Source organism: Manis javanica, chromosome 1 (assembly GCF_040802235.1).
Source record: "Manis javanica isolate MJ-LG chromosome 1, MJ_LKY, whole genome shotgun sequence".
Lineage (NCBI taxonomy): Eukaryota > Metazoa > Chordata > Mammalia > Pholidota > Manidae > Manis > Manis javanica.
Window position 1 is genome coordinate 116,779,040 of NC_133156.1, and position 24,524 is coordinate 116,803,563.

The window sequence follows — 24,524 nt, forward strand, 5'->3', positions numbered from 1 at the left end:
CAGGGTACTCACAGGCATGCTAAGAGGAGCAACCAGAATCACTGGTTGGCACTGGGCCCAGATCAATACAAGGCATGCCCATCAGCGCCATAGGACTGCGAATGGAAAGAGAGAGTATTAAAAGGTCAGACTGAGGTCGGGGGAGAGGGCAGAGTGTCTCTCTCCTTATAATGTCCTAAGTGTTTCTAATACGAGTGAGTTCACTCATTAAAGCAACCAAGTCAGACTGACTTAATAAAGTCCAAAGCTCAGATGGTGACTCAGAGATGGTGTGCTGGATGGAGCTGGCACCTCCCAACTCTGTGTTCAGTGACATCAGGTCATTAACTCGAAATTTGCCATAGTGGGAATATTTACACCATAAAAATTGGCAAATGCTAAAATCAAGGCTTTCTGCCATCTAAGCCTGTGGAAATCCCACCCACTTTTCATGGAGGAGTGTCTTCTCCTCCATGAAGTATTTTTAAATTTTCTCCCATTTGGAATCCATCTCTCCATCCTTTGTGCTTTTGTAACACTTTTTGATCCTTAATACATGGACCACGGCAATGATTATTCCCTGCCTAGTATCTTAGTTATCTGACTTGACCAATGAATAATGACCTCCTTCAAGTTTGAAGGCAAGGACCATATTCATTCTCCTTCTGATCCACCATACCATCAACAGGTCCTCAATATAGTAAATGCTCAACACATATTTGTGAACTAAGGCAACATGACTTTACTTATATTATCATTTTGAATTTATCAGGTATCCGGTGGTCTCTAGAGACTGACTTTGCATAAAGGAAGATCCTAAAGTACATCATTAAATCCCGTGACAGGTGTCCTGGGACAGTGGATACTCAAACTTGAGGCAAAGTCTGGGTATTTCAACTAATTTTCATAGCATCTAGACCCTTACTAGTGTTTGGTGAGGGAAAGAATAATGACATTGAGATTGTTTAATTTCCTCACCTCCCCTGCTGTCACCTGGCAGCTGCATTTGCCTGGCTTGGTTTACAGCAGCGAGTCAGTCTGATATCAAGGTGGACAGGACTTGCTGCCCACTTACAAGGTTGTGGCAGGCAGCAGTGACTCTTAAGTCCTGGAAGTTGGTTGTTTTGGTGAACTCATCTTCTTGCAGGGAGCAGGCATTGTTTCAGAAGAACAGCATGGTGAGGGTGTCCTAAGAAAGCAAATACTTTGCCAGACGTTTTGAGGTGTGTTTTCCTCTCTCTGGGCAAAGGCATCTTTTACAAGCAGGTTGGTCTGGGCTCCTGCCATTCTGCCTCTCGTTTCCAAGGTTGACTCATCAATTTCCACGTAATATTTCTTGAACAAAATCCTGTTCCCCTGGGAAGTAGGTATTTGAGAGCTAGAGAAAATGGTCTTCAGTCAGAATTGCAGTGTGCGCGCCCTGATGATGTGCCAGGCACTGTCCTAGATGCCAGGCACACAATGCTAAAGACGGCAGATGGAATTTTGCCTTTTGAGGCCTACGTGCTGGTGTGTGTGGGTAGACAGTAAAGAGGTTAGGAAAGAGATGATGCCAGGTAGCAGGGTAGGGTAGCAAGATGTGGGAGAGTGGCTGTGAGAGACCTGGAAGCAGCACCTCAGACTACTGGCTTTAAGATGGGTGAAGGGTAGCCAGGTGGCTGGTGTGGCAGAGCAGAGGGAGGGGGCGAGGGAAGGGCATGAAGTGGCAGAGGTGCTGAGGGCTGGGCCTTCCATGGAGGACCTGAAGACTGCTCATCATGTCAGGTTCCAGGAGAAGGAACGTGTAGGGCTGGAGCTGCTGCTGCTGTCGGACGTGTCCCATTATGGTGTGTGTGTCCCACCGGAATCCTCCATACTAGTTGGGGGTTGGGGAGCATCGGCATTGGGTACTGAGGCTATTTGGTATATGGCTTTAACTAATGAATTACCTCTATCCCACTACACTTGGTTTGGATTATAGACACAAACCACAGGGCCATTTGTTTGTTCAAGACATTATTTATTGAGCACCTATCATGTGTTAGGCTCTATACTAGGTATTGGGACATGGTGGTGAACAGACCACCACAGGCTCCCAAGTTGATTTATCTCTATTCCCCTAATAGGCATATGGGTCCTTAGTCCCAGACCAGTGCATCTCCTTGCCATCTGGTACATTCCTGATTCTAAGTAATTGTCCACCCTATATCATTCTCCTTGCTTTCTCCAGAATGGGGAGAAGATCAGAGGTAATTCTCATCTACAGAGTGGGGATAATAATTCAGGAAATGAAATAATGTACATTAAGTGCTTAACAGAACGTCTGGCACATAATATTTATGATTATGATTGCCTCTAAATTAATGGCATTTATTATCTGATACATCCTATGCTGCATCTTGCACTACTTAGTTTGCACGTATTTATGTTCTTGCCTCAGATTACAAAATCCCTTGAAGTAGGAATTTTATTTGATCCTTTCCAAGCCTGCACACAGTAGGCCCTCAATAAATATCTGTAGAATGATGGATATCTGGCCTTTTATTTTAACAACCTCTCCTTTCAATTAGTTTTTTTCAGATGAAAGCCTTCTTAGTTAACAAAGAGTCTTAATAGAGGGTCATGTACATTTTCTAGACATATTTGTCACATTTATATACAGTTAAAAAACCAAACTGGAAAACTTAGACATAGCTTCTCTCAGATACTTGGTTCAAAATTTTTAGATCCATTTTCAGAAGGCCAATTTTGGAAAGAAATTGTTGAAACTCTGCTATGTCGCTAACGAATTTGGGTCCAGCTCCAAAAATTATTTTGTAGTGGATAATGGAAGATCTACCAAAAAGTGAATAGAGATGGATAAGGTGATACTCTACTAGAGACACGCACCTGATGCTCATTTTTTTGAACTTTGTCCTTTCATTGTGCCTTCTGTAGCTCTTGGCTCTGGTGAGAAGCAACCTTGATAGGTGCTGAACCTTAACTCTAAATCTAACTTTAGTTTCCAAAATAGACACTTAAAATTAGAGTCAAAACAATTAAACCACATGACATCAGTGAAAAGTGGGGAATTATACCAGGCATGAAAAAAATTTTTATGACAATTTTTTCTGGAAGGAATAGGTTTCAACTGAAAAGTAGCTACATTTCTTTGCAGCTATAGGGCAGGTAAAGTTTTACCTTTTAGAATATAAGTTATGGCTTCTTGCTTGAATTATGTTTAATGTGATGATAGGACATCAAGAAAAAAATCAAAAGCCTTACTGATAATCCATATGTGGCCACTGCTCTGGCCATAAATGCCTTGCACAGTGGGTTTTTGTGTCAACCTGAAGGGGCACTCTGCCCATAGGCTTTCTGGTGGGACAGGGACACTGTATGGCTTTAAGTGTTCCCTGATTGAATGTGGGAAAAGCAGCAGCTAGCCAAGTTCTGAACAGAGTTTTCATTGTGCTGGGGCCAGAGGGTGAAGGGAAGGGAGAGGGACAGAACTCCCACAGAGCTTCTGTCCTGCTCCACTTTCTGGAAGATCTAAGTTAAAAAGGCTGAGGAGGACACCTTTGGGTAGGTGGGGCAAAGGAAGATTTGGTACTTTATATAGTTCAAGTTAGGGTCTGCAGCAAATGTAAAAAAATTAATATATGTAGTTATTTAAATTTAATTTGTATTATTTAGTTTACATTTACATTTAATTTACATTTATATTTAATGCACTTCCTAGTAGCAGTTAGTGCAATTGAAGAGCAACCAAAATCACATGTATGGACATTTGGATCCCAACTGAGTCCTGTCTGTTATTAGTCCCCTGCCCTAAACTGGAAAAACCTGACTTGCCTAGTGTCTTATTAATGGGAGCAGTAGGCAGGGAAAAGGAATCTAGAGAAGCCAGAAATGGTTGGGGCGCAATATCATTTCAAATGAAAAACAATGACGATGACATTTCTCTTTCTAAATAACATCAAAAGAACAACAAAAAAACTTCTGGAAAATATACTCAGTTTTGGGTTCTTAGGAACTGTGCTTGCACAATCTTCTCTCCTATTTCTGGATCTTTAAGCCCTGCCTGAATGACTGACTCCATTACCTAGTTTCTTCTCTTTCGAACCCACTTCCATTGTGCTTCTGAGCCTTCTCCACTACCGAACCTGTTTCTGTCAGATCCAGTGGTCTCTTCTCATTCCTTACGTAACTCAGATTTTTAGGTGCATGTGACCCAGCAGACCACAGCCTTAAAGACATGCTCTTTGCCTAGCTTTTCATGATGCCAAATCTGCTTGGTTCCCCTTTTCCCTCACTGGCTGCTCCTTCCTGGTCTCCTCTCTAGGCTTCTCTTCCTCTGCTTAACCCCTAAATATTACTGTGTCACAGCCTCTTTGCTTCCTTAGTCTTTTTTTCTTTTCCTCCTTCAAAGGGAATCTCAAGTCTCCTGGCTCTAAACATCATCTCTAAGATGATGGTTCCACATTTCTGTCTGCGGCCTGAGCCTCTACATTGAAGTCGAGACTCTACTCAGCCTCTTGGGCATCTTCACTAAATACTCGGTAGATATCTCAGTCCTAATACAGAACTTTTGATTAATCCTTGACAAAACCCTCCTTCTCAACTCTTTGCTACCTTTGTAAGTTATTTCACCACCCATCTTGGTCCTGAGGCCACCCTTTTTCCTCACTTTTCCCCTGCCTTCTGCTCCCTCACTGAACCCATCAACCAGTTACGTCAGTGCCATCTCAATTCACTTCTCTCTATCTGCTTTGCTATTATTATTATAGCCCAAGCTTTCAACAACTTTTGCCTGGACTATCATATAGCTTCCTAACTGGTCTTCCACTTCCACCTTTGCTCTCTTTCAATTACCTATTGAAACATTCAACAGGGTGACTTTTTAAAGCATAAATCACATTATGTCTAAAATTCTCCAATGGCTTTCCGTGTAATCTGAGTAAAGTCCAAACTCCCAATAATGATCAACATCCCTTGTGTAGTAAACATGGCTAGTTGCCTGGCCTCTGCCTTCCCCCTTCCCCTTCCCCAACAGTCTTGAGGTTGTTCAGGTAGCCACTCATTCCCAAGCAGCTCATGTGCCTCAAGGGAAGCTGACCCAACCCCAGCTCCAGAAGTAGGTAGACCTGAATGGAGGGTCATTCACATCCTCTTCCAAAGTTCAAGGATGAGGATGGCCCAAAGCGGATCTTACTGGGGGATTCTAGTGAAAAATGTTATGGGACGACATAGTTGCCTTGCTTCATCTGCGTCACCCCAAGCCTGAAGGTGAAGCTGATACATGTAAGAGGGCAAAGACAAGAAAACTTCTGGAAAATGAATTTGGAGCCACTGGATTTAGTCAATTCAAAGCATGCCCCATCTCTGGTTTTCTAAACGTGAATGGATTTTCCTACCACTTAGGTCAGTTTGAACTGTGCTTCCTGACACCTTCTTCTGACCCGGACTGACACATTCTAAGAGTGGTCCCTGCTCTCCTTTCTTACTTCTTGTGCCAATGTCTTCCTAACTTAGGCCCCAGCTCTGAAACTTGCCACGCCTACTCAGCCCTTGTTGTCCCTAGCACCCAAAGAATTTTTGCATGACTGGCTTAGGACTTAGCTCAAACAGTCCCTTTCCAAGGTGCTTTCTCTGACCAAATAATATAAAAAAGAGGCATCCCCAGTCACTTCTGGGACATAACCATGTTTTGTTTTCTTCGTAGCCCTTATTTATCTTTGCCTTGAGTTCTTTTATTCATGTATTTGTATTCTTTTTGTTTTCCTATCTTCTCCTCACTAGAATATAAGGCCAAAAAAAGCAAGAATCTTCTCTCCTGGCACAAAGTATGCATTCTATAAATATTTGTTGAATGGATTAATGCATGAGTGAACCTCTGGCTTCATAATAATGGGGACTTTATCTATTCTCTGCTTGTTACCTTATCTGCAACAGATTTAAAAGCCTTAGGCTATATGTTCTAGAGATGAATCTGTAACTATTTTCTTGGAAACCCTTTGACAATTCCTTAAAATTAGCAACAAAAAAGTGGTTGTTTAGCTGGGCATAAAAGGTGTTACAGCTCTTATATCTGTTACCACAGGCAGAACTGTTGAATGCAAATAGTTGGCAATCTAAAGAGTAGCTAATGGCATCATCACTGTGTTCTTGGACTCTCAGACTGAAAATCTGGGGCTTACAATTCCTCCTTTTTCTACTGGCTATCAGAACATAAATCGGTTCTTTCTTTCCCATACGTTTCTTAGGCTCCTTCCTTCTTCTCTTTCCAACTTAACACTTCCCTAATGAGGCCTCATTTCTTCACCCATGCCTTACTCCAAAGTCTTCTGTTATCTCTTCCCAGAGCAAGTATTCTACTCCATTCTTTGTATTCCTGTTGGATTTATCTTACTGAAATGCTATTTCATTCTGCTGGGCCTCTGCTGTGGACTCAAATGGGTGCCTCTCGCTTACTGGATTAAGCTCAAATTCTTCAGCCCAACATTCAAAGTGTTTCTTCCAAAGGCACTGCATTGCTCCTCCGTCTTCTCCTCCACAACTTAGTGCAAACAGATGCCTCAGTCATGATAGCATCCTTATGCTTGTCAGCTGTGTCCTCTTTTGTATCTCTTTAACCTTTTTCTCTTTATCCTCTGCTGCTGAAATTTCCATCCTTCCCTCCCTAAGCAAAATCTCCAATTCCTTGGAGAACACCTCTCCTTCATAAAACCTTCCCTGACAATTTGCTCCATTTTGACAATTTTTGACATTTCACCCCTCCCCTTGAACTGGCTACTGAAGTTCTCCATCAGTGATTTTTCTTGAAAACATTGCTGAGGAGGAACATGGAATGCAAACTATTTGTATGCAGTTCTTATCATTAGGATGATCTCTCCAAACAGGAAAATGTGACCCAAGGGTCTGCTATAAATGAGTAGCCCAACAGTGTTAGAGAACACAGAGACTTCCAAAAAAGTTCTTGAAGTGATGTTGAAATGTGGACTATTTGTGATACTGATTTCCAATAATTAGAATCTGTCCAAAGCTTCTAGGAAATAATTTACATTGTTATCCCTCCTTGGATACTTTCTTAACAGTAGAATAGCACATATAGGTATATTTTAGAAATATTAAATTTGTAGTCAATTTTCTTTAAAACCAACTAAGTATTTATTTTTACAAATTTCTATTTCTAGAGTACAGTTTTAGCAGCTAACCTATTTTTCTTGAGCTTACCTACAGTGTTTATTATTCATGGCTGGTGGCATGTATAAAGGTAAGTGCAGCATATGTTTATGTTGCCTGAAAATGTCTTTAAATTCATTTCTTGATAATGAAAAATAGTGAGATGAAAAACTGTCATGATTATACATAATCATCTCAGTCAACACATTTATAGTGAGCATTGCCTAAATGCCTAGCTCTTTGCTAGGTTATCTGGGCTAAGAAAAAGTAGTTCAAGACATGCTTCCTGGGCCTAGAAGTTATAGTTGAGTTGGGGGGCAAACCTAACAGACCAGATGCTACCAGAGGCTCCTAAGGGCTAAAATGTTTAGAAGTTGTTAATTCAAAAAGAGCTTGGTAAGTGGGAGATCAACCAGGAACAGTCTGATAACTTTTAAGGGAAATGATGGAACTTGAATTGATTTCAAAGGCTTTGTGGACTGGAGGATGCAGATAGATACACAGGTGAATAAAATAACATACCCTAGGGCAATGATAAAAGGGCAAGACTGGTTTATTGGAGCATTACTAGGGGCAAGGGATGGCTGTAATGGGAGAGTGTCTGGGAGGAGATAGTGTAAAAATTGGACATTTAGTGTCCAATGGCCATTTAGTGTCCAATGAGTCAGATGGCCTCAAAACACAGGCTTGAAGCATATGGCAAAAAGAGCCATTGAGATTCCTGAGCTAGAGTGTGGTAGGACAAAAGGGCTGTTTTAGGAAGCTGGGCTCTTCAGCTGCATGCCTGGGGGATTGGGGAATTCAAGGGGCTCTTGCAATGGCCCTCGAATGACCTCTGAGAGCTCTGAGATCATATCCATTATATTGTTCATATCCAAAGATATTGTTCCTACTTGTTCAGAAGACCTTGACAAAATAAGTCTCTCTCCAGATGACTTGACTTCTGTGTGAAAGATTCCTGCTCCACCTCTCCTGCCAAGTCTCCTGTGGACCATTCCCCCTTGCTTCTCTCCTTTAGTGAATGATGACCCACTCTGCAGTACTACCCTCACCCTCATGACCATGAAGTGCTAAAACACAAGTGATCCCAAATTTGTGACAGCTGAAACATCAAGCCCAGAAGGGTCTAAAAATACAAATGTTTGCTTTGAAAAGTTTTGTTGAGAGATAAAAAACAGAACAGTATAAATTTCTATTGAAGGTTCCCTACTTTCCTACAAAGTGGGCTGCGTCAAGGTCCCCTTTCCTTCAGTTGGCGCTTCTTTAGTTTCACATTGGAAAGGTCCTAGAAAGTTTCAGATACTTTCACTTAATAGAAAAATCTCATTCTTGTATTAAAGACTCAGTCTGTTCATTTTAACATAGGGCTGCTCTGGCAGAAAACAGAGTACAAGGCCCCAGTCTACCCATTAGGTTAGCATTCATTTACTTGCTTCCTCTTTGCAGAAACCACTGATCAAAAAGCCTCTGGCAAAAAGTTTAAGAACTAAAAAAGAAAATATTTCCTTTAAATTATAATATCTCAGAAGCTATCAGTACAAATGCCTGAAAGTTATGAGGCTTTTATGACGGCAGAATAAATAACTGTTTCTACTTATTCATTAAGTTGACAAACAACTGATAACTTACTACACCTACACTGTGACTGGCACAAGTCAAAGCACTGAGTACACAACACTGAAATATCCCTGCTCTCATGAAGGTTATATTCTAGGGAATTAGATTACGCTGCAAAAAATTATGATATAACTTTGGAAAATAACCAAAATCTTAGTTAAATCTGTTGTATATAGAATTCAGTAATTGACCAACACAACCATAAATTGGATATAAAAACAGTTTCTGGAGAATTTAAAATGTAAACCCAAGTAAAGTCAGAAGTGACAGCACTACATCCTAAATGCATATTTCTAACAAAGGTTCAAGTTTGCATGGTGGGTTTTTTATGCCTCCTGCACTCATTTCTCAGTTAACAGCTGTACATCAATGTATGCACACAAAAATATGCTTATTTTCTCCATAGCATTTTTTGCTGTGGTGTTGAGAAAACCTTAAGGGCATATTCATGTGAGCCACCCAGCTACAGATTTCATGTGAAGTAGGTGTGAATCAAAGTCACCAGGGTGCAAGAATGCCACATTACTGTACTTCTCTGTGATTGATTTCAGTCTGTCTGAGCCTTCCCAACTCTTACCATGTTGGTGGATATTCAATTTCTGCTGTTTCCTCTGGAAGTAACTCTGTTTCTTATACCCGGGTCAAGTGAGGGTCTTTGGAGATCTTAGACAGAGATAAATGTTTACAAAAAATGTGTCCCGTGTTTGTCTTTCTTCTCCTCAGGTCCCAAATCTCTTTAACTCCAAAGAAGCTCACCTCCCTCCCCAGTATTTGTAGATAAGCGTAGGAGGAGGAGTCCTGTTCTAGACCTGCAAACCCCCAGGGAGCCAAGAAAGAAGACGTGGCTGACTATTGGAATGGGAGCTGGAACAAAGCACAAGTTACTGCATCAGTAAATGCTCCGGCCATGTTTGAAATGTGACTGGCACAAGTCAAAGCACTGAGTACAGAACACTCACCTTCCATTCTTACTAAATGACTCAGAAGTGTTGAAAGGCGGCAATGTTCATCATTATTTCCTTGGACTTAAAACCTACAATAGAGTAGTAATTTGTGCTCCATGCAGAAAACTTGCTCTATTTCTGATAGAACTTGCTACTCAAAGTAGTGTAGTCTTTATGGGCTAGGAGCATCAGTGCCCCTGGGGGCATGTTAGGCATGCAGAATCTCAGGCCCCACCTGGGACCTTTGGAATAAATCTGCATGTTAACCAGTTCCTCAGGTGATTTATATGCATCTTAAAGTTTGAGAAGCACTTCTGTAGGTGGTTTTTCTTCCCTTTTTTCTTTCCAGTTTCTCAAGCAGACATAATCCTTGCATTTCATATGGGCCCTGAAAAAGACCTTCCCAGTGGGTAATGACCATTAAGCTTTAAAAGGGGCTTCTTTTTACTCTGTAGTACTTGGAGGAAAAGTGTGCCACAACATCTGGGATCAGGTAATCAATAGACTCCCAAGGGGAAGAAAGTTCACATTTTTTTTCTGGAGGCAACAAGGCATAGTTACACTCTGGTTCTATTTTGTGCTGCTAATTTTACTAAACTGTGTATGGAGGGACTTCTGAACTGGGATCTCTAAGCTGTAATTTGAGAAATGAGAGATCAGCATCTGGTCCAGGTCCCAAACACAGCTTATTGACAACTATCTACAGACAACAAGAAAAGAGTGCTATGAGCCAGGGTACAAGTAGTTTTCAAAAGTCATTAGACTTGAGAAAATTCTATTTGGCCTACAAAATTTGCACTTGGCTCAACCATTTACACTTTGCAATGACTGTTTATTTTCCAGCCAGATATCCTGTTCTCCTAATGTCCCTAACTTTAGTAAGCCAAGTATTGGGAAAATTTGCCTGTTAAAAATACCCAATTCTTTCCCACTTGTCACCCCAGTGGCGATTAACTAGAGAAGAGAAACAGATTTTGGTTAACATAAAAAAAAATCATTTCCACATTTCATGATATGTAGGTATGTCTTTCACTCATTCATCGATTCATTTCCATTTTTGTCCACTTTCAAGTAGCAGTTTTTAACGCAATTTTATGTCTTCAAGTTATGTCAATATCAAACATCTGAAACAATTTACAAGTGACATATGCCCTTTTTAAAATGATGCTCTCCACCTTATGTAGCTTCAAGTTATGTCAATATCAAACATCTGAAATAATTTACAAGTGACATATGCCCTTTTTAAAATGATGCTCTCCACCTTATGTAGCTTTCCATAGTGGTACCTGGTATAGAGTGCTACCAAAAAGTGTTTGGTTTGTGCATTTCTAAAAAGCACCTATCAAGTGGCTATTATGCATCCAATAATTACCAAGCCTAGATTAAACAAAGTAAAAGGCAAGTGTTGTGTGTGTAGGACAAATTCCCATGCTTAAGAAGGAATAGCTTAATTCCAGATGGGAACACACACAGCAAACCAATGGCAAGGATGAGTCAGAACTGAAGTCTTCCTACAGGGCCTTCCCACAGTGTTGCCTTATGAGGTGCTAACTAGGTCAGTGACATGGTTGAGATCATTTAAAGTTGGAGCAGTCTGGGAAACCTCCATGGATAAAGTAGGACTTGAAGTGGACCCTGAATGTAGGAATTAGAGGAAGAAAAATGTCAAGAGGGCACAGTCATCGATAATATTATGTACTTATTTTGATTTTGAATCAGCTCTATCTAAAATAACTATAAAAGAAAATAATTTCTCCTGTGGAAGAGCAATTTGGAAGTGAACCACTGCATTCTGTGAGTAAGTGAGGCTTGGTTTGCAGAAAGCCTAGATGCCAAACTTATACAGATAGTAGGGGACCCTATGCTGAGAATTTTTAACCAGGGCTCACTACAGACAACAATGCCGGTGAGGCTCAGGACGCTGGATTCAGATGGAAATCTCCCCTGGGAGGTGTAGTTCTCATTTTGAGAGCAAGTGCAGTTCTAATTTAATCCAGAAGGACAAACAGCTTCCCACATCTTCGTTCAATCAAATGCCTTGAGCTGAAATTCCTCTGAGCAGCCAGAAGTTTTATATTAGTAAAAATCTAAAGCAAATAAACAAATAACAAAAATAACACCACCTAGTAAGTAAACATCAGAAAAATATTTGAGCAATAATTAAACCACCTCAGAGATGCCTGGTCCAGAACCCAGTCGTTAGCAAATACAATCCTGCATTCCTTCCATTCTCTTTCCTTGGCAGTTAACATTGCCTGATGGAATTAGCCTCTCACACTGTACTAATAAGTCAGTCATTATTCTTAGCCTCTATCCAAGGAATATTGTAAAAACTTAAAAAAAAAATCAAAATGCCAGAAGAGAGTTTAATCTTTACCTGTGGGGCTATGTCTTAGGAAAGAACCAGAGAATGGATGTGAGGAACTTCCAATACTAATCCTCCATGTGAGGCAAATCACCTATCACTGTGAAAATTATTAATGTTATGACAAAATTAAATGGCTTCCTTAGGTTTACTGGCAGAACATTTCTGAGAAATATTATGTCTGTAACTTTAGGTTAAATCAGTGACATAGCTCATCTACCCAGAGACATTAAGGGAAATGTTTATTTTTTTGAGTTCCTGCAAATCACAACACTAAGGAAAGGCCACGCTGATGTTTTCGCTCCACAGCTATTTTTGTAACAGGACTTAGAGGCATTCATTCATCACTGAGGCAGAAGAGCTGGTCCTGTGTGTATGTGTTCCAGACTTTCCTTTTGGAAAACAAAAACCAAAATACCTAAATTAGATGATTTTCAGTCAGCCTACTCTAAAAGCAAGCAAATAAGCTACTGTTTCGCTGGCATCTCAGAAAGAGCCATATTAAAACCAATGTACTAAGAATTTATAGACTATTACCACTGCTTGTCAACCTTAGTAAAGGCATTCGTGTTTTCCTCCCATGCTTTCCCATTCCTGCTGCCTCCTTTTCTATTGTTATCTCTGCCTTACCTCCAGCTCTTTGGTTCTTCATCCTTCATTTACGATAATTTCTGAGTACAGTTAAATACAACATTTCTTTTCCAACAAAACAACAAAATAATAAAAATAAATGACTTCTTTGCTGCATTGTTATCTATCACCTTCCTGGATTAGAACTTTGGCATTTTGGAAATTTTGAATTCACAATAGGGAAAAATGGGGACATTATGTAACTTCACTTTGCACACTGGCATGGGCACAGTGATATTTAATATGGAACAAAAATACTATCTGACATTTATTAACCACTTTTCATGGGCCAAACGCCATGTTAAAGACTTTACAAAAGTCATCATCTCATTTAATTCAAGAGACAATCTCATGACACGACTGTGTGAGTACTCTTATTACCATCATTTTGAAGATGTGCATAGGGAGGCACAGACAGTGTGGGTAACTCACCCCAAGTCACGAGGTGGTGAGTAACTAGAAGTGGGATTTTAAGCCTGGCAGATGCTCTAGAGCTGACATGCTTAAACCCTAACATCTAGCTGGTATTTCTTATAGTATTTCTGTCTATGGATCTTCCAGTTTGATTATCAGAATCTGACAGCAGCAAATGAAAACAGCAAACAAAACAAAATGAAATGATTGATGGCTAGAGTTGGAATGAACCTAATTGTTAAATGGCCCATGGAAACAACTGGGACCCAGAGGGGTTAAAGGACTGATCAAAACCATACAACTAGTAAGTTGAACTGAAAATGTATTCTAGGTACTCAGCCTGGCCTGTTAGGGCTCCTTCAACTCTGCTGGGCTCTTCTTTCATTCCTTGCCTCCTTAGCTACCACTCCTCCGCCATAGTTCTCCTCTCCCCCATGCAAGACTCAGGGCAGGAAGATGTTTGAAATCATAAAGACAGAGGAACTAAACTGCAGAGTTAAACTGGTGCACACTTTATGTAATTTTTTGATGGCTTTCTCTGTATTTACAAGGTATAACTTACAGGTTCTATGATAGATAACATTTTAATGAGAAGTAAGAATGTAGAAAAGGTACAAATATACATATAAACTCAACTAACTGGTTAAATGAGATCTTTTCATTCTTTGGATAGAATCTCAATCAATTCAGGCAATATGAATTGCATGTGTGTCTGGGGAGGACAGAGGTTGAGAGGATGGAGATAGTGATGTAATAGGGCAGGAATGACTTTTAAAGTTGTTCAAAAGAGATGGAAACTAGTACCTCTTGCCTAGCAGATGAACAAAGTGGTAAATTGGGTAGAAATTCTAGTATTTACTTTAGAATGGAGACTCATAAATATAGGGTCAAATTTTAAAATACTTAAAAAAATCTAACAGATATTAAAAGGCATTCAGAGTTTAGAGGCAGGAAAAAAAGTGAAGTTGATATCATTTCATTCCTGCTCCAAAATGGATGATGTCCTAAACACTTGTTTCTGGCAACTATTTAGGTTACGAAAACCAGTAGAGAAACTGGGTGACTAACATTCATTTTGTTCTTTGAAAAGACTGTGTATGACCTCTCTAGTTCTGGATTAAGGCTGGCACACATCTTTTTAAGGTTCCTATTGTAAGTAACTTTTTAAATAGTAAAATTAACTATAATGACACTAAATTTAAAATAAGGAACATTACTACACTGGAGTTTCAAGGAATTACAATGTGAAAATTGCAGTTCTTGCCTTAAACACTGCCTATGGTTTGAGTTTTTGGTAGAAAAGAAAGTGACATTTGTTAAAATAGTCCTTGTACAGATCCATGTTAAATAAAAGTTTTTCTCCAAATAAACTTTGAAGTGAAGATCTGAGGTGGTAGTCTATCAAAAATATGTTCCTTTCTTTGTACCCTTTGATTCTGAGAAGATAGGGAAAAAGATAAAAACAGCTGTAAAAATCTACATCTACATTGCTATGGACTGGTCTCTAAGGAGGAGGCCACTCATTTGCATGGTGAGGTTGTGTCTGAACATACATGGTAGTTTGATAAAATAAAACAATCTGTTAACTTCTAGCAGCCAGTGTTAACTACCTGCTGAAGAGCTATTTCAAAATAATAACTGATTTACCACTCAGCCAGATCTTCTTCCTAAAATTTGATGCATTTATTAATGGATTTTCAAATAAATGACAAACTTACAAAATCTTATCCTGAAGGAGTCTACAGTTCCTTCCCTCAACAGAAATGATCTCATCTACTATAAATTTGCCTCTGGTTGAAGTTCAGAACTCTCTGGTTAGATGAAGGTACTTTTCAACTATCGTACGAAGTCTCTGTGTCCTCCTATAACTTAGATAACTATCAGAAAAGGCAAACTTTCAAAGAGTCAGACGCTGTTCATTTGCTCAACAAGTGTTTGTTGGGTGCAACCAGAGTGTTGTCCTAAATACCAAGCTAGATACAGAGGTAAATCACACATGATTTATCTAAACTTTAAAAAGCTTAGTGTCTGACAGGAAAGATGACAAGTACAAAAATACAGTAAATACTTTTTATGTATATATGTGTATTTTATATTCAAGATGTACATAACAAAGGGCTAAAATGGTTGAGAATCTGATGCAAAGAGTCTGGAAAGACTTTATGAAGACCATGGAAATATCTTGAAGATGGTGGAATTTGTACCTGTGGAGAGTAAGCTCTTTATGGAACTACATCTCCTTCATTCAAGTTTCAGCTTAAATGCTGTCTCTTTCCTGACCACTGTATCAAAAATACAACCCTCTTCTAATTCTCTGTCACAGCATCCTGTTCTTTTACTTTTGCCACTTGTATAATTGATAACTATGTGTTAATCTGTTGTCCTGTTTCTCATCTGTTGCTCTTCCACTAGATTTGATGCCCCAAGAAAGCATAAATGACATTTGTTTTGTTCCCTAACATATGCCCAGTTCTAAGTATGGGGCTTAGCCCATGGGGAAAGCATAGTAAATAAGAACAAATTCTAGTTGAACAGTATGAGCAAAGAGACAGCAGTGGATAAACAAGAATCATTTAGGAAACAGCAAATATTTCAAATGAGTTGAAATATAAGGTAAAGTGAAGTGGTAATTAAGGTTGGAAGGTGGTTGGGACTAGATTGTGGGAGACTGAACTCCAAGCTAAGGAAATTTGGACTTCATTATTTAGATGCAATAGCCATATTTTTCCAACCACAAATTCAGATACACTGTGTACTCATGGGCCAGTGGGAGTATCTGAAAAAGGACTGTTCCAGAACACCTGGGGTAGAAGATCACGTATGTGAGTACAGACAAAGGGAAAGCATAGAAAATTCTTTAAGAGAAGTGAAATGATAGTTGGAATGTGAAAATCAACCTCATAGCTAAAGAAGGGCCTTCTTCCATGTATTTCTTCATCTGAAACATACAATGTCTCCAAATTTTGCCTGCATAGCCCACTGCCCCTGAAAGGTTTCAGTGGCAGGAGCAGTGGCCATGAAAACAAACACAGCTCTCAGGTCACCCACTGCAGAAAGCACAGCTGGCCCACGCTGTCAGCGGCTGCGTTCCACGATCTGTCCCCACAGTGACGTCGCATGACAGGATACCAAGGCGGGCCCCCTCCTCAAGGATGGGGGTTCCTCTGTCCGGCTGGCAACTCCCTGCTGGCTTTGCCACTTTCTTAGCACTGTACTGCAACTAAGAGCACTCCTCTTTCCTTTCTTTCTTACTTCCCCCTTTCTGTTCCTTCCTTGATCTCTTTTCTTCTCCACAGGGGTCAGACCTGCAGAGGAGCCCACAGCTCTCCAGCCCTCCTCTAGCTCCATCTCCATTTTTTCTCACTGGCGTTTCCTCTAAAATAAATCTCCTGCACATCTAATCTCTCAGTAAATCTCTTGCAGGATTGCATCTCAGAAAGCCAGGCTAACATAGCAGCCAAACCTTGCATGTCCAGAATCACAATAGCTTGAGAAAAATAAATGATTTCAACTGGCCGGCCACCAGCAAGCTGCTGAAGAGGCCCCCAAACACTGTACCATGAGCTTATGAGCCACTTAGTTTTGTTTCTTCTGAGTGAAGTGCATGTACTGGGTAGAGAGACTGGCAAGCTTCAAAATAAAAAGAGAGTCTCAAGGACTTAGAGGGGTTCAGACTAAGGTTAGATTCATTGCCAGTGGAGTGCTTGCCAAGAAGGACCCAGAGGCTGAAAAAATATGACTAATCTCAGCATCCAGGACTTTCTCTCTTAGATTTCATTTTCCCCTTGAACATGCTATACACATATTTCCTGTATACTCTTTTAATCTCTGTTTGGTCTTTTGAAATTTCCTTTCCCTTCTTTGACACATAAGTAAAAAAAAAAAGAAGAGTGACTCCTATTACACACTTACAAAATGCCACTTCCTACCATTCAAGGGCTTGCTGAGAGCCTTGGCTGTCAAGAGCCTTTCATGCCTCCTGATTACTATTTAAAGCCATGTTTTCAATTTAGTGACAGTCGCTAAGACCACTTCATCCTTGGAAGTTTTTCATAGTTACTAGGTCATTATTTCTCTCTTGAGCAGGGCACTAAGAACACAGATATCAAAGTTGCGAAGGGGGTTTAGATTTCAAGTGATGTCTGAAAATGATTAATCTTCAGAAAGCCAAAGAAGACTGTATTCACAATAAAGCAGAAATGCATCTGGGCCAATTTTGTGTCCTCCTAACTTATTAATTTATTTCCTTCTTTGAACCTCTGATCTAGAACCTATTGTGTCTATGAAATCAATCAGGACCCTTTGTTCTTTACCGGAGTTCTAAGGAGTTCCTGTGGGCAGACACCATCGTTGGCTACCCAAAGTGCCCTGCCTATCCATGGCTAGACTGGGATCAGCCTAACCTAGTTAAGGCATCCCATTCACCCTCACCAGATGCTCACCCTTCTGACAACCCTTGCACCTGGAAGTGGCAGGTGACAGAATTCTGACTAAAGAAACTTAAGTGGAAGCTGGCTGAGGTCTTCTGGAAAGCTTGACGCTTTACAGCACAGACAGGTACAAGAGAAGCACTTGCAGACAACACTGCCTTTGTCTTCATGTTCCAGCTGCCATCCTGTCATCATGCAAAGATAATCATGAAGTCAAAAAGCCAACACACTCACTACGAATCAGAAATCCAGGAAAAGTCTGAGATCTTGATGACATCCTTAAACTGCCTAACCAAACCTGAGACCACCTGCTTCTAAATCTAAGGAAGCAGTAAATGTCCATATGGCTTGACAACTGTTAATGGAATATTTTGTTACTCGCACCAAAGATCATTTAAAGCCCCCTCTCTGCCCCTCTGTTTCTGCAGAGACTGTTCCACCACGACAGCTCTAGCCACGTGGCTCCTCTCTCACTGCTCTTGTTAAACTCTTTGTTTATCCATCTCTTTCCCTCTTGGCTCCAGACTGATAAATTGGATTTCTACACAAATCGAGTTTTATTTTTTGACTCCACAATACTGATTGAGAGTTTTTAAAAATAAGTAAGTTAAAAGCTGCTGGAAAAAGCAGGGTAGGATTAGGCTGTAGGCATATAGATTGTAATGGAAACAAACAAACCTTCTGCTTTCTACACTGGGTGGTAGAAGTGAAGATAGAATTTGGGTTTTGGCAACAGATGCAAGAAAACAATGCATAATATGTAGTTAGCTCCATGCCCTATTTCATCATATTCTCACTTTCTTTACATAGTGTAATTTATCTCTGAAATTTATTTATTTTTGGTTTGTTTAACTTGAAGTTCAAAAAATGAGGACTGAATGTTTTACACTTTCAGTACCATACTGGTAACCAGTGACTTTCAACCTTCTTTGACAACAATCCACAAAAAGAAATATATTTTACATTTGACCCCTATGTACATCATTATGCTTCTGTATCACAAAACAATACTTGTCATTACTATAAATGATACAATCTTACACACTAAAAAGTACAATATCTATTTTACTCTTCTGTTCTATGCTATTTCATTAAAAATACTAGCTGAGCCTTACTAAATAAATGTCACTGCAGTTTGATGTTTGCTACTTACAGTATAAAAAGCATTGTTAAATACAGTTGTTAGTGAAAAAACTCAATCTATGACATAAAAGTGTGGTCTAGTGGAGAGGGTAACAAAAATACTAATTAAAATGTGGACTGCTCAAGAGTTTAAAAAGAATTTTCACAGTCATTAATATAATTTAATAGCCAGAATTACCCAGTAAGATAGATTAGGCTTTCATTTCCATTCCTAGATAAGAAAACGAGGGCTCACAGTGATTCCACAATTTCCTCATGTTCATGCTGCCAAACAATGCAGAGATTTCCATCTTCTGATGCTGAACTTTAACTCTCAGTAGGTAATTAAAATCAGCCTAAATTAAACTGAGTCAATAACCTCAGCTGTAGAACAACAGAAATACCTGCCTCTTTCACTTTGCCAGGAAATCTCGAAAGTAGACCATGGTGTTGGATGTTTTCAACATTTGGAATTCTTAGGAGAAAGCAGTAAATTCTTAACAACATCAAACCTCTGCTGTTGCCACCTTTATACATGCTCTATGCTTCTGTTATTGTTACTACACTGGAATGAGCCTCTTTCTTCTAACTCCCAACCCCTTCTTTGTTACTCGAATTAAGTTCCTTCTCTTTCAGGCAGTCATCCTGACCAAGTCCTGTCCACCCTGCACCCTCTCAGTTTTCTGAATTCCACCAGCATTTACACATCGCCACAGCATTTAGCAACTCATTATGGTGCCTTGTTATTTTGCTTTTATTTTCTGTGTGTCAGTCTTTTCTGATTAGACTGTAAGCTCTCTCAGAGTAAGGCTAACAGAAGCCTTTTATGGATGTATCTCTCTCAGCCCTTAGCACAATATGGAACATGTAGTTGGTGTGTTCAAGAAACCAGATAGTTTTAATAAATGCCAGACTTATTTTTATACTATTTGTTTCCTTCCCTCTTTCTTTTTACAGTTTTCATATTTTCGGACAAGAGACAAATTTTTGAGCCATAAATCCTATTAAAAACAATCCTTGATGTGCAATAAGTGTTCATTAAATGTTTATGAGGTGAATAAAAAGCTGAATGAAAGATAGGAAAGATAAGAATCAGCACAACTCAAATAGTAGCAGGTTCTTTAGTATTTGAACATTTAAGGGCAATTATATTATGTTATTAAATAACACAGAATTATAATAAATCAAATTAGGTCTTAGCAATCAATGGCATTAATCCTGTCAGGGATGAGAGAAGAGAGGGGAGTAGTAGGAAAATTCGATTTGCATTAATGCTTTAATGAGATTTTGGAAAATAACAAACCTATGATATGTTCAGGATTGTAATTTCTTACTTGGGACAATTGCTTCAGAACCACATAGAACAATGTATCCATTATTGGGTCATGTTCCCTAAAATCTCCTTTGCAATGAAGAGATATTTCTTTAAATGCCTGTGGCAACAACCCTCATGAATAGACTAAAATGAAATAAATAAGTAGAAGTAAAAAGTTGCATCAGCAATTATACAAACCACACTCAAAGATGACTAATTATTCATTGTGTGGTAAACAGTACAGTTACAGCTTTTGGGGAGAGGAAAGGGAAGACATCAAAAGGAGGAAGACTCTGGTCCCTCTTGAAAAGTATTCTTTTCTGAAGTTATAATAAGATATGATAAGAATTGATTTAGATTTCTGGACACAAGGTGGCAACAGTTTGAAGATCTAATACTAAGCAAGACAAAAACAGTTTCTATGGTGACTGAATGATAAGTCAGTACCTGGGACACAGAGTACCATGGCATCACACTGCTCCCTCTGGGGCCAGAACTTGCTTTATTCCGAGTCAGTCCAAAGAATTTAGGCACAGCGTTGGGTCCTCTGTAGGACAGGGTCACACACCCGGTGCCTAGAGGTAGAGCTGACACTCATTTGTTGTCCCTGGTACAGTGGCTGGTCATGGTGGCCAATGTGATGTGCTGTCTAGACCCCCTCCAATGAAGGACTTACTGCTCCAGTGCTGGAGGTATGCCAGGTCAACACCTTCAGTTCTCAGCCCGTTGGAGGGGTTACCTTGGCAGTAGAGGGCTGCCTCATCCAAGTGCAAGACGCTCCCTACATTCCGCGTGCAATCCTTTTTGTGGTAGAATGGCCCGGCCACCTTGGTCCCATGGGAAGCAATTATGAAAGGCCGCCCAGCCCCAGAGCTCCTCATGGGGATCAGCTGAGGCTGTCACTGACCTCATTTTGCAGCTCAACTTGCCTCTCTGCCAACTCCTGCTTCCTTCCTCTCTCTCTCTTCCGCAGGTACTGACTGATTAAGAATACCCTTAATAAACACCCTGTATGCTAATCTCCATCTCAGTCAGCTTCCTAGAGAACACTGCCTGTAACATTGGTTTTTTACATATGGAAAATACTTCCTTGCTGGCTGGTAAAAAACTACTGATCCAAAGCCCCTGAGGGACCCACTCTGCAAACTGCCTCCACAGGCCTTTCCCTGGGATTTTCTGGACCTTTCCATGATCCAGTAGCTAAAGCGGTAATGTCTAGCCTAGCAGAATCATATTCCTGGACTGTGTACTGGTGCTCAGGCCTGTTCCTTCTGACTGGTATCTGACTGCCTGTGCAATACCTGTTGATTCAACCTTTTAAATACGACCTCAGCTTACCAAAGCCAAGTGGGTAGCAAAAAAGCAGGCTGGAAGGGGGACAGTGGAAAGGTGCCGAATGTTTGCCCCATCTAAAAGGGGCAGCAGCTACTTAGTTCCAGCCACTGTCTTAAGAATGCAGGCCCAGGCATGTGCAATTAGTCAAAGAAAAGCCAGAAGTAAGAATTCTTTTTGTTAAATCTTTCAAATTTTAAATGATACCAACCAATTTGACTTTATAAAAAATGCTGCCTAGGCAAAACAAAATGTGTGCATGAGCTAGATCTGGCCCATGGACATCAGTTTGTGAGCTCTGTGATTCAAGGTCTGTTTCATGTGGTCCTAGGGGGCCAATTCCAATAGGATGTTTGGTAGCTGGCTGGTTTTTCTAATTTCTGCCTGATGTGACATCTTTGGAAATGTGGAAACAACTGCAATTTATACACCAAGTCAGAAGACCAGGCTAGGGTTAATGGGGAGAGTTTGGGGGTTCCCAGCCATTGACGTGAATCAAATTATCTTCAAAACCGAAGAGCAGTGGACAGTTACCTAAATGGTGAAAGATGAATTCTCTTGACTAAAGGCATAGTCCTTTTCTAATTTACCATTTGGAAAGGGGTATAATAACTTTAAATATGAGGACTACTGTTTTGTCCGTGAGCAAACATCCCCTTTCAGAACAGGTCAGGGCCAAGCCCTGAGAAGCTCCAGTGTTGACACAGGAGGCAGGGAGAAAGCCTCGAGCAGGACCCAGCAGACTGTACACTGATTTGGGAAATTTCACCCATAATCTCCAGGTAATGGTGTGGTGCCCAAGGGTGTTTTCAGAATTCTTTCAAAAACACAAACCTGGTTCTTTCAGTCCCCTGCTTATTCTAAGGTCTTTTTATTACTGAAAGGAAAGAAACTTGAAACCCCTTGGCATGGCATAGAATGCCCTTGACAACCTGGCCCTGAATCTCCTCTTCCACTCTTTTCTGTCCTCGCACTCCAGGCTAAGTAGCGCCGTGGGTCCCCTTTATCAGGGTGCTAATCCCACTCAGAGGGCTCTGCCTTTGTGATCCAATCACCTCCCAAAGGCCCACCTCCTGCTACCGTCACCTTGGGGATCGGGATTTCAACATATGAATTTTGTTGAAACATTCAGCCCGCACTCAGCCTGCTGCCCAGATACCTGAGTAGTCACCTGGCAACACTGGAGCACTTGATGCTCCTTTGCATTCCTGTGCTCTGCCCACCTTGCTTCCTCTGCCAGGAATACCACTGGCACCTTTCCCCTCCCACTTCCGTGATCAGTCTTCTCTACTCATCATTATACACCCAATTCGAGTCCATCTTCCTTTCCTCACTTTTCTTTGACCCATTTCAGAACTATAATGATTTCTCCCCCATTTCTGCCTGTTGACTAGCTTAAACTTGAATCCCTCTAAGAATAACATTATCCAGGCCGCCTCGAATTCCCTGGTGGAGTCCTCCATGAGTTTGCTGCTGGGTCTCCTCAATGGTCCTGGACACGGCAGGGGGAGAGGTGTGACTGTTCCGATGCCTCCTAACAATATCGCTCTGCTCTCGGGGCCTCCAGCCCCTTGGCAAACCTCATGGGGTTGCACCTCCCGGGACCTGCAGGCGAGCCTGTTGACCCGGGCTACCAGGATGTGAGGCTGCGTCAGCACTGGGGACGGCTAGCTCTTGCCTCGGGAGGAGTTTCCCCGGCCCCTGGAAGAGACCTTGGGAAATGCTGCAGGATCTCATCGGTCTCTCCTCAGCCCTGGCGCTGTTGCACACTAGAACCATGGATGCCAGTGTTGGCACCTTTCCTGGCAGCACAGAGTACTTCTCCCAGGTTGCTCTTACCTGGCTAGTGGTATGCTGGAACCATGCATGCTCATGGGAGTGAGCTGGTTGTTGAACTTACAGGAATTTTGTGAGCTGGTTATTAAACACAGTCACTACTAAAAATTAAATGGTATCAATTTAAAATTAAACAAAGACTAAAATATGTGATAAATACTTAAAGCCTATCACTTCTTAATTTTTTTAGTACATTTACTACTCCATTTAATTGTCTAAGAACTTGAAGTTGCTTATGTTTGTTCTATCTGTGTGGTGGAAATACTATGGTAGACTGCTGTGCCTCCCTTCCCAATGCCATTTCAGTCACACTGGTGGCCTGAAATTGGCCACGGTGGGAGTATTTGTGCCACAGAAATCAGCAAACACTGCAGATCACTGCTCCCCCCAACCAAGAGCAGTTCTTAGACAGCTACCAGGAAAGCACTGCAAACAGTCCTTGCCAATCCTCTTTGAGTGAACACCCCTTGCAGTCTGGAGCGGCCCTCCAGCCTTTTCTAACCATCCGCCACTGTCCTATGGTGAGGTCACTAACCAGCCTTGCAGGCATCAAGGTGGAAATGGAACAGGCTGCTAGCAGAATGGAATGCAGCGTCTGGAAGCCACCCTTTCAATGAGGCTGGGGAACCGAGACTTGACTCATTTGCTTAAGACTGATCTCCCTACAAGTTGGCTTCCCGGGAAAGGGGTTGATTTCCTGAAAAACTCTGTGGAAGAATTCTAACCGAACTCTTAAGGCAATCACCTCTATTCACCCTAAATGCTTGGACCTCAGATGCTTGATCATGCCAGGAGGGAGGCTGGTGCCACCTGCCACCAGAAACACTAAGCTGGCAGGTATAGGCTGGAACTTCTTCCCACATCAGGTGACTTAGAGTCCCACAGTCCAGGGGCCCTGACTGTGCCAGACCACTTAAGTGCTGCTCCAGAACGTGAAAAAGCAAAGCAGGGGTTGCACATTGCTTCTCCTTTTGCTCTGTGGGCTTCCCCAATGACTGCTGCTCCAGCCTTTCTGCTGAGAAGGCTACTTGCCCTTGTTTATAAGACCCTCTCAAAGCAACTCATATGTATTTGATTTCATTTATTTATTTATCTATCTCCATTTTCCTTGGAGGTAAGGGCCCATTTCATTAATCTGAGACAACATTTATGAAGCACCTACTATGTGCTGCACTGTGGTGGGCTCTGTATACAGTGATGAATAAATCAGGCCTGGTGAAAAGTTAATAAAGAGTGAATCGATTTTAACTCGAACCAGCTACAAAAGCTAGCTGCAATTCACCGATTCTTCTTTGTACTCTCACCTCTTCTTCCATACTTGCATTCAGATAGGCCCTTCTATTTCCATATATACCATCAGAACTTTCTCCTAATTGACCTCTCAGGCTTTAATTCTC

At 41.0% G+C, this 24,524-nt stretch overlaps 1 protein-coding gene across 4 annotated transcripts in view; it reads right to left on the reverse strand.

Annotated features, from left to right (window-relative positions):
* Window positions 1-24,524, reverse strand: part of GHR (growth hormone receptor) — a 237,137-nt gene that overhangs the window by 72,324 nt on the left and 140,289 nt on the right. The window contains exon 1 of one of the 4 annotated variants that reach the window (XM_073236624.1): window positions 958-3,711. The exons of the other annotated variants lie outside the window; for them this stretch is intronic. Within the exon in view, the coding sequence (XP_073092725.1) occupies window positions 958-985 (28 nt within the window). The 5' untranslated portion in view covers window positions 986-3,711. Of the gene's footprint in view, window positions 1-957; window positions 3,712-24,524 lie in introns of those variants that run through there. 4 annotated transcript variants of the gene reach the window in all.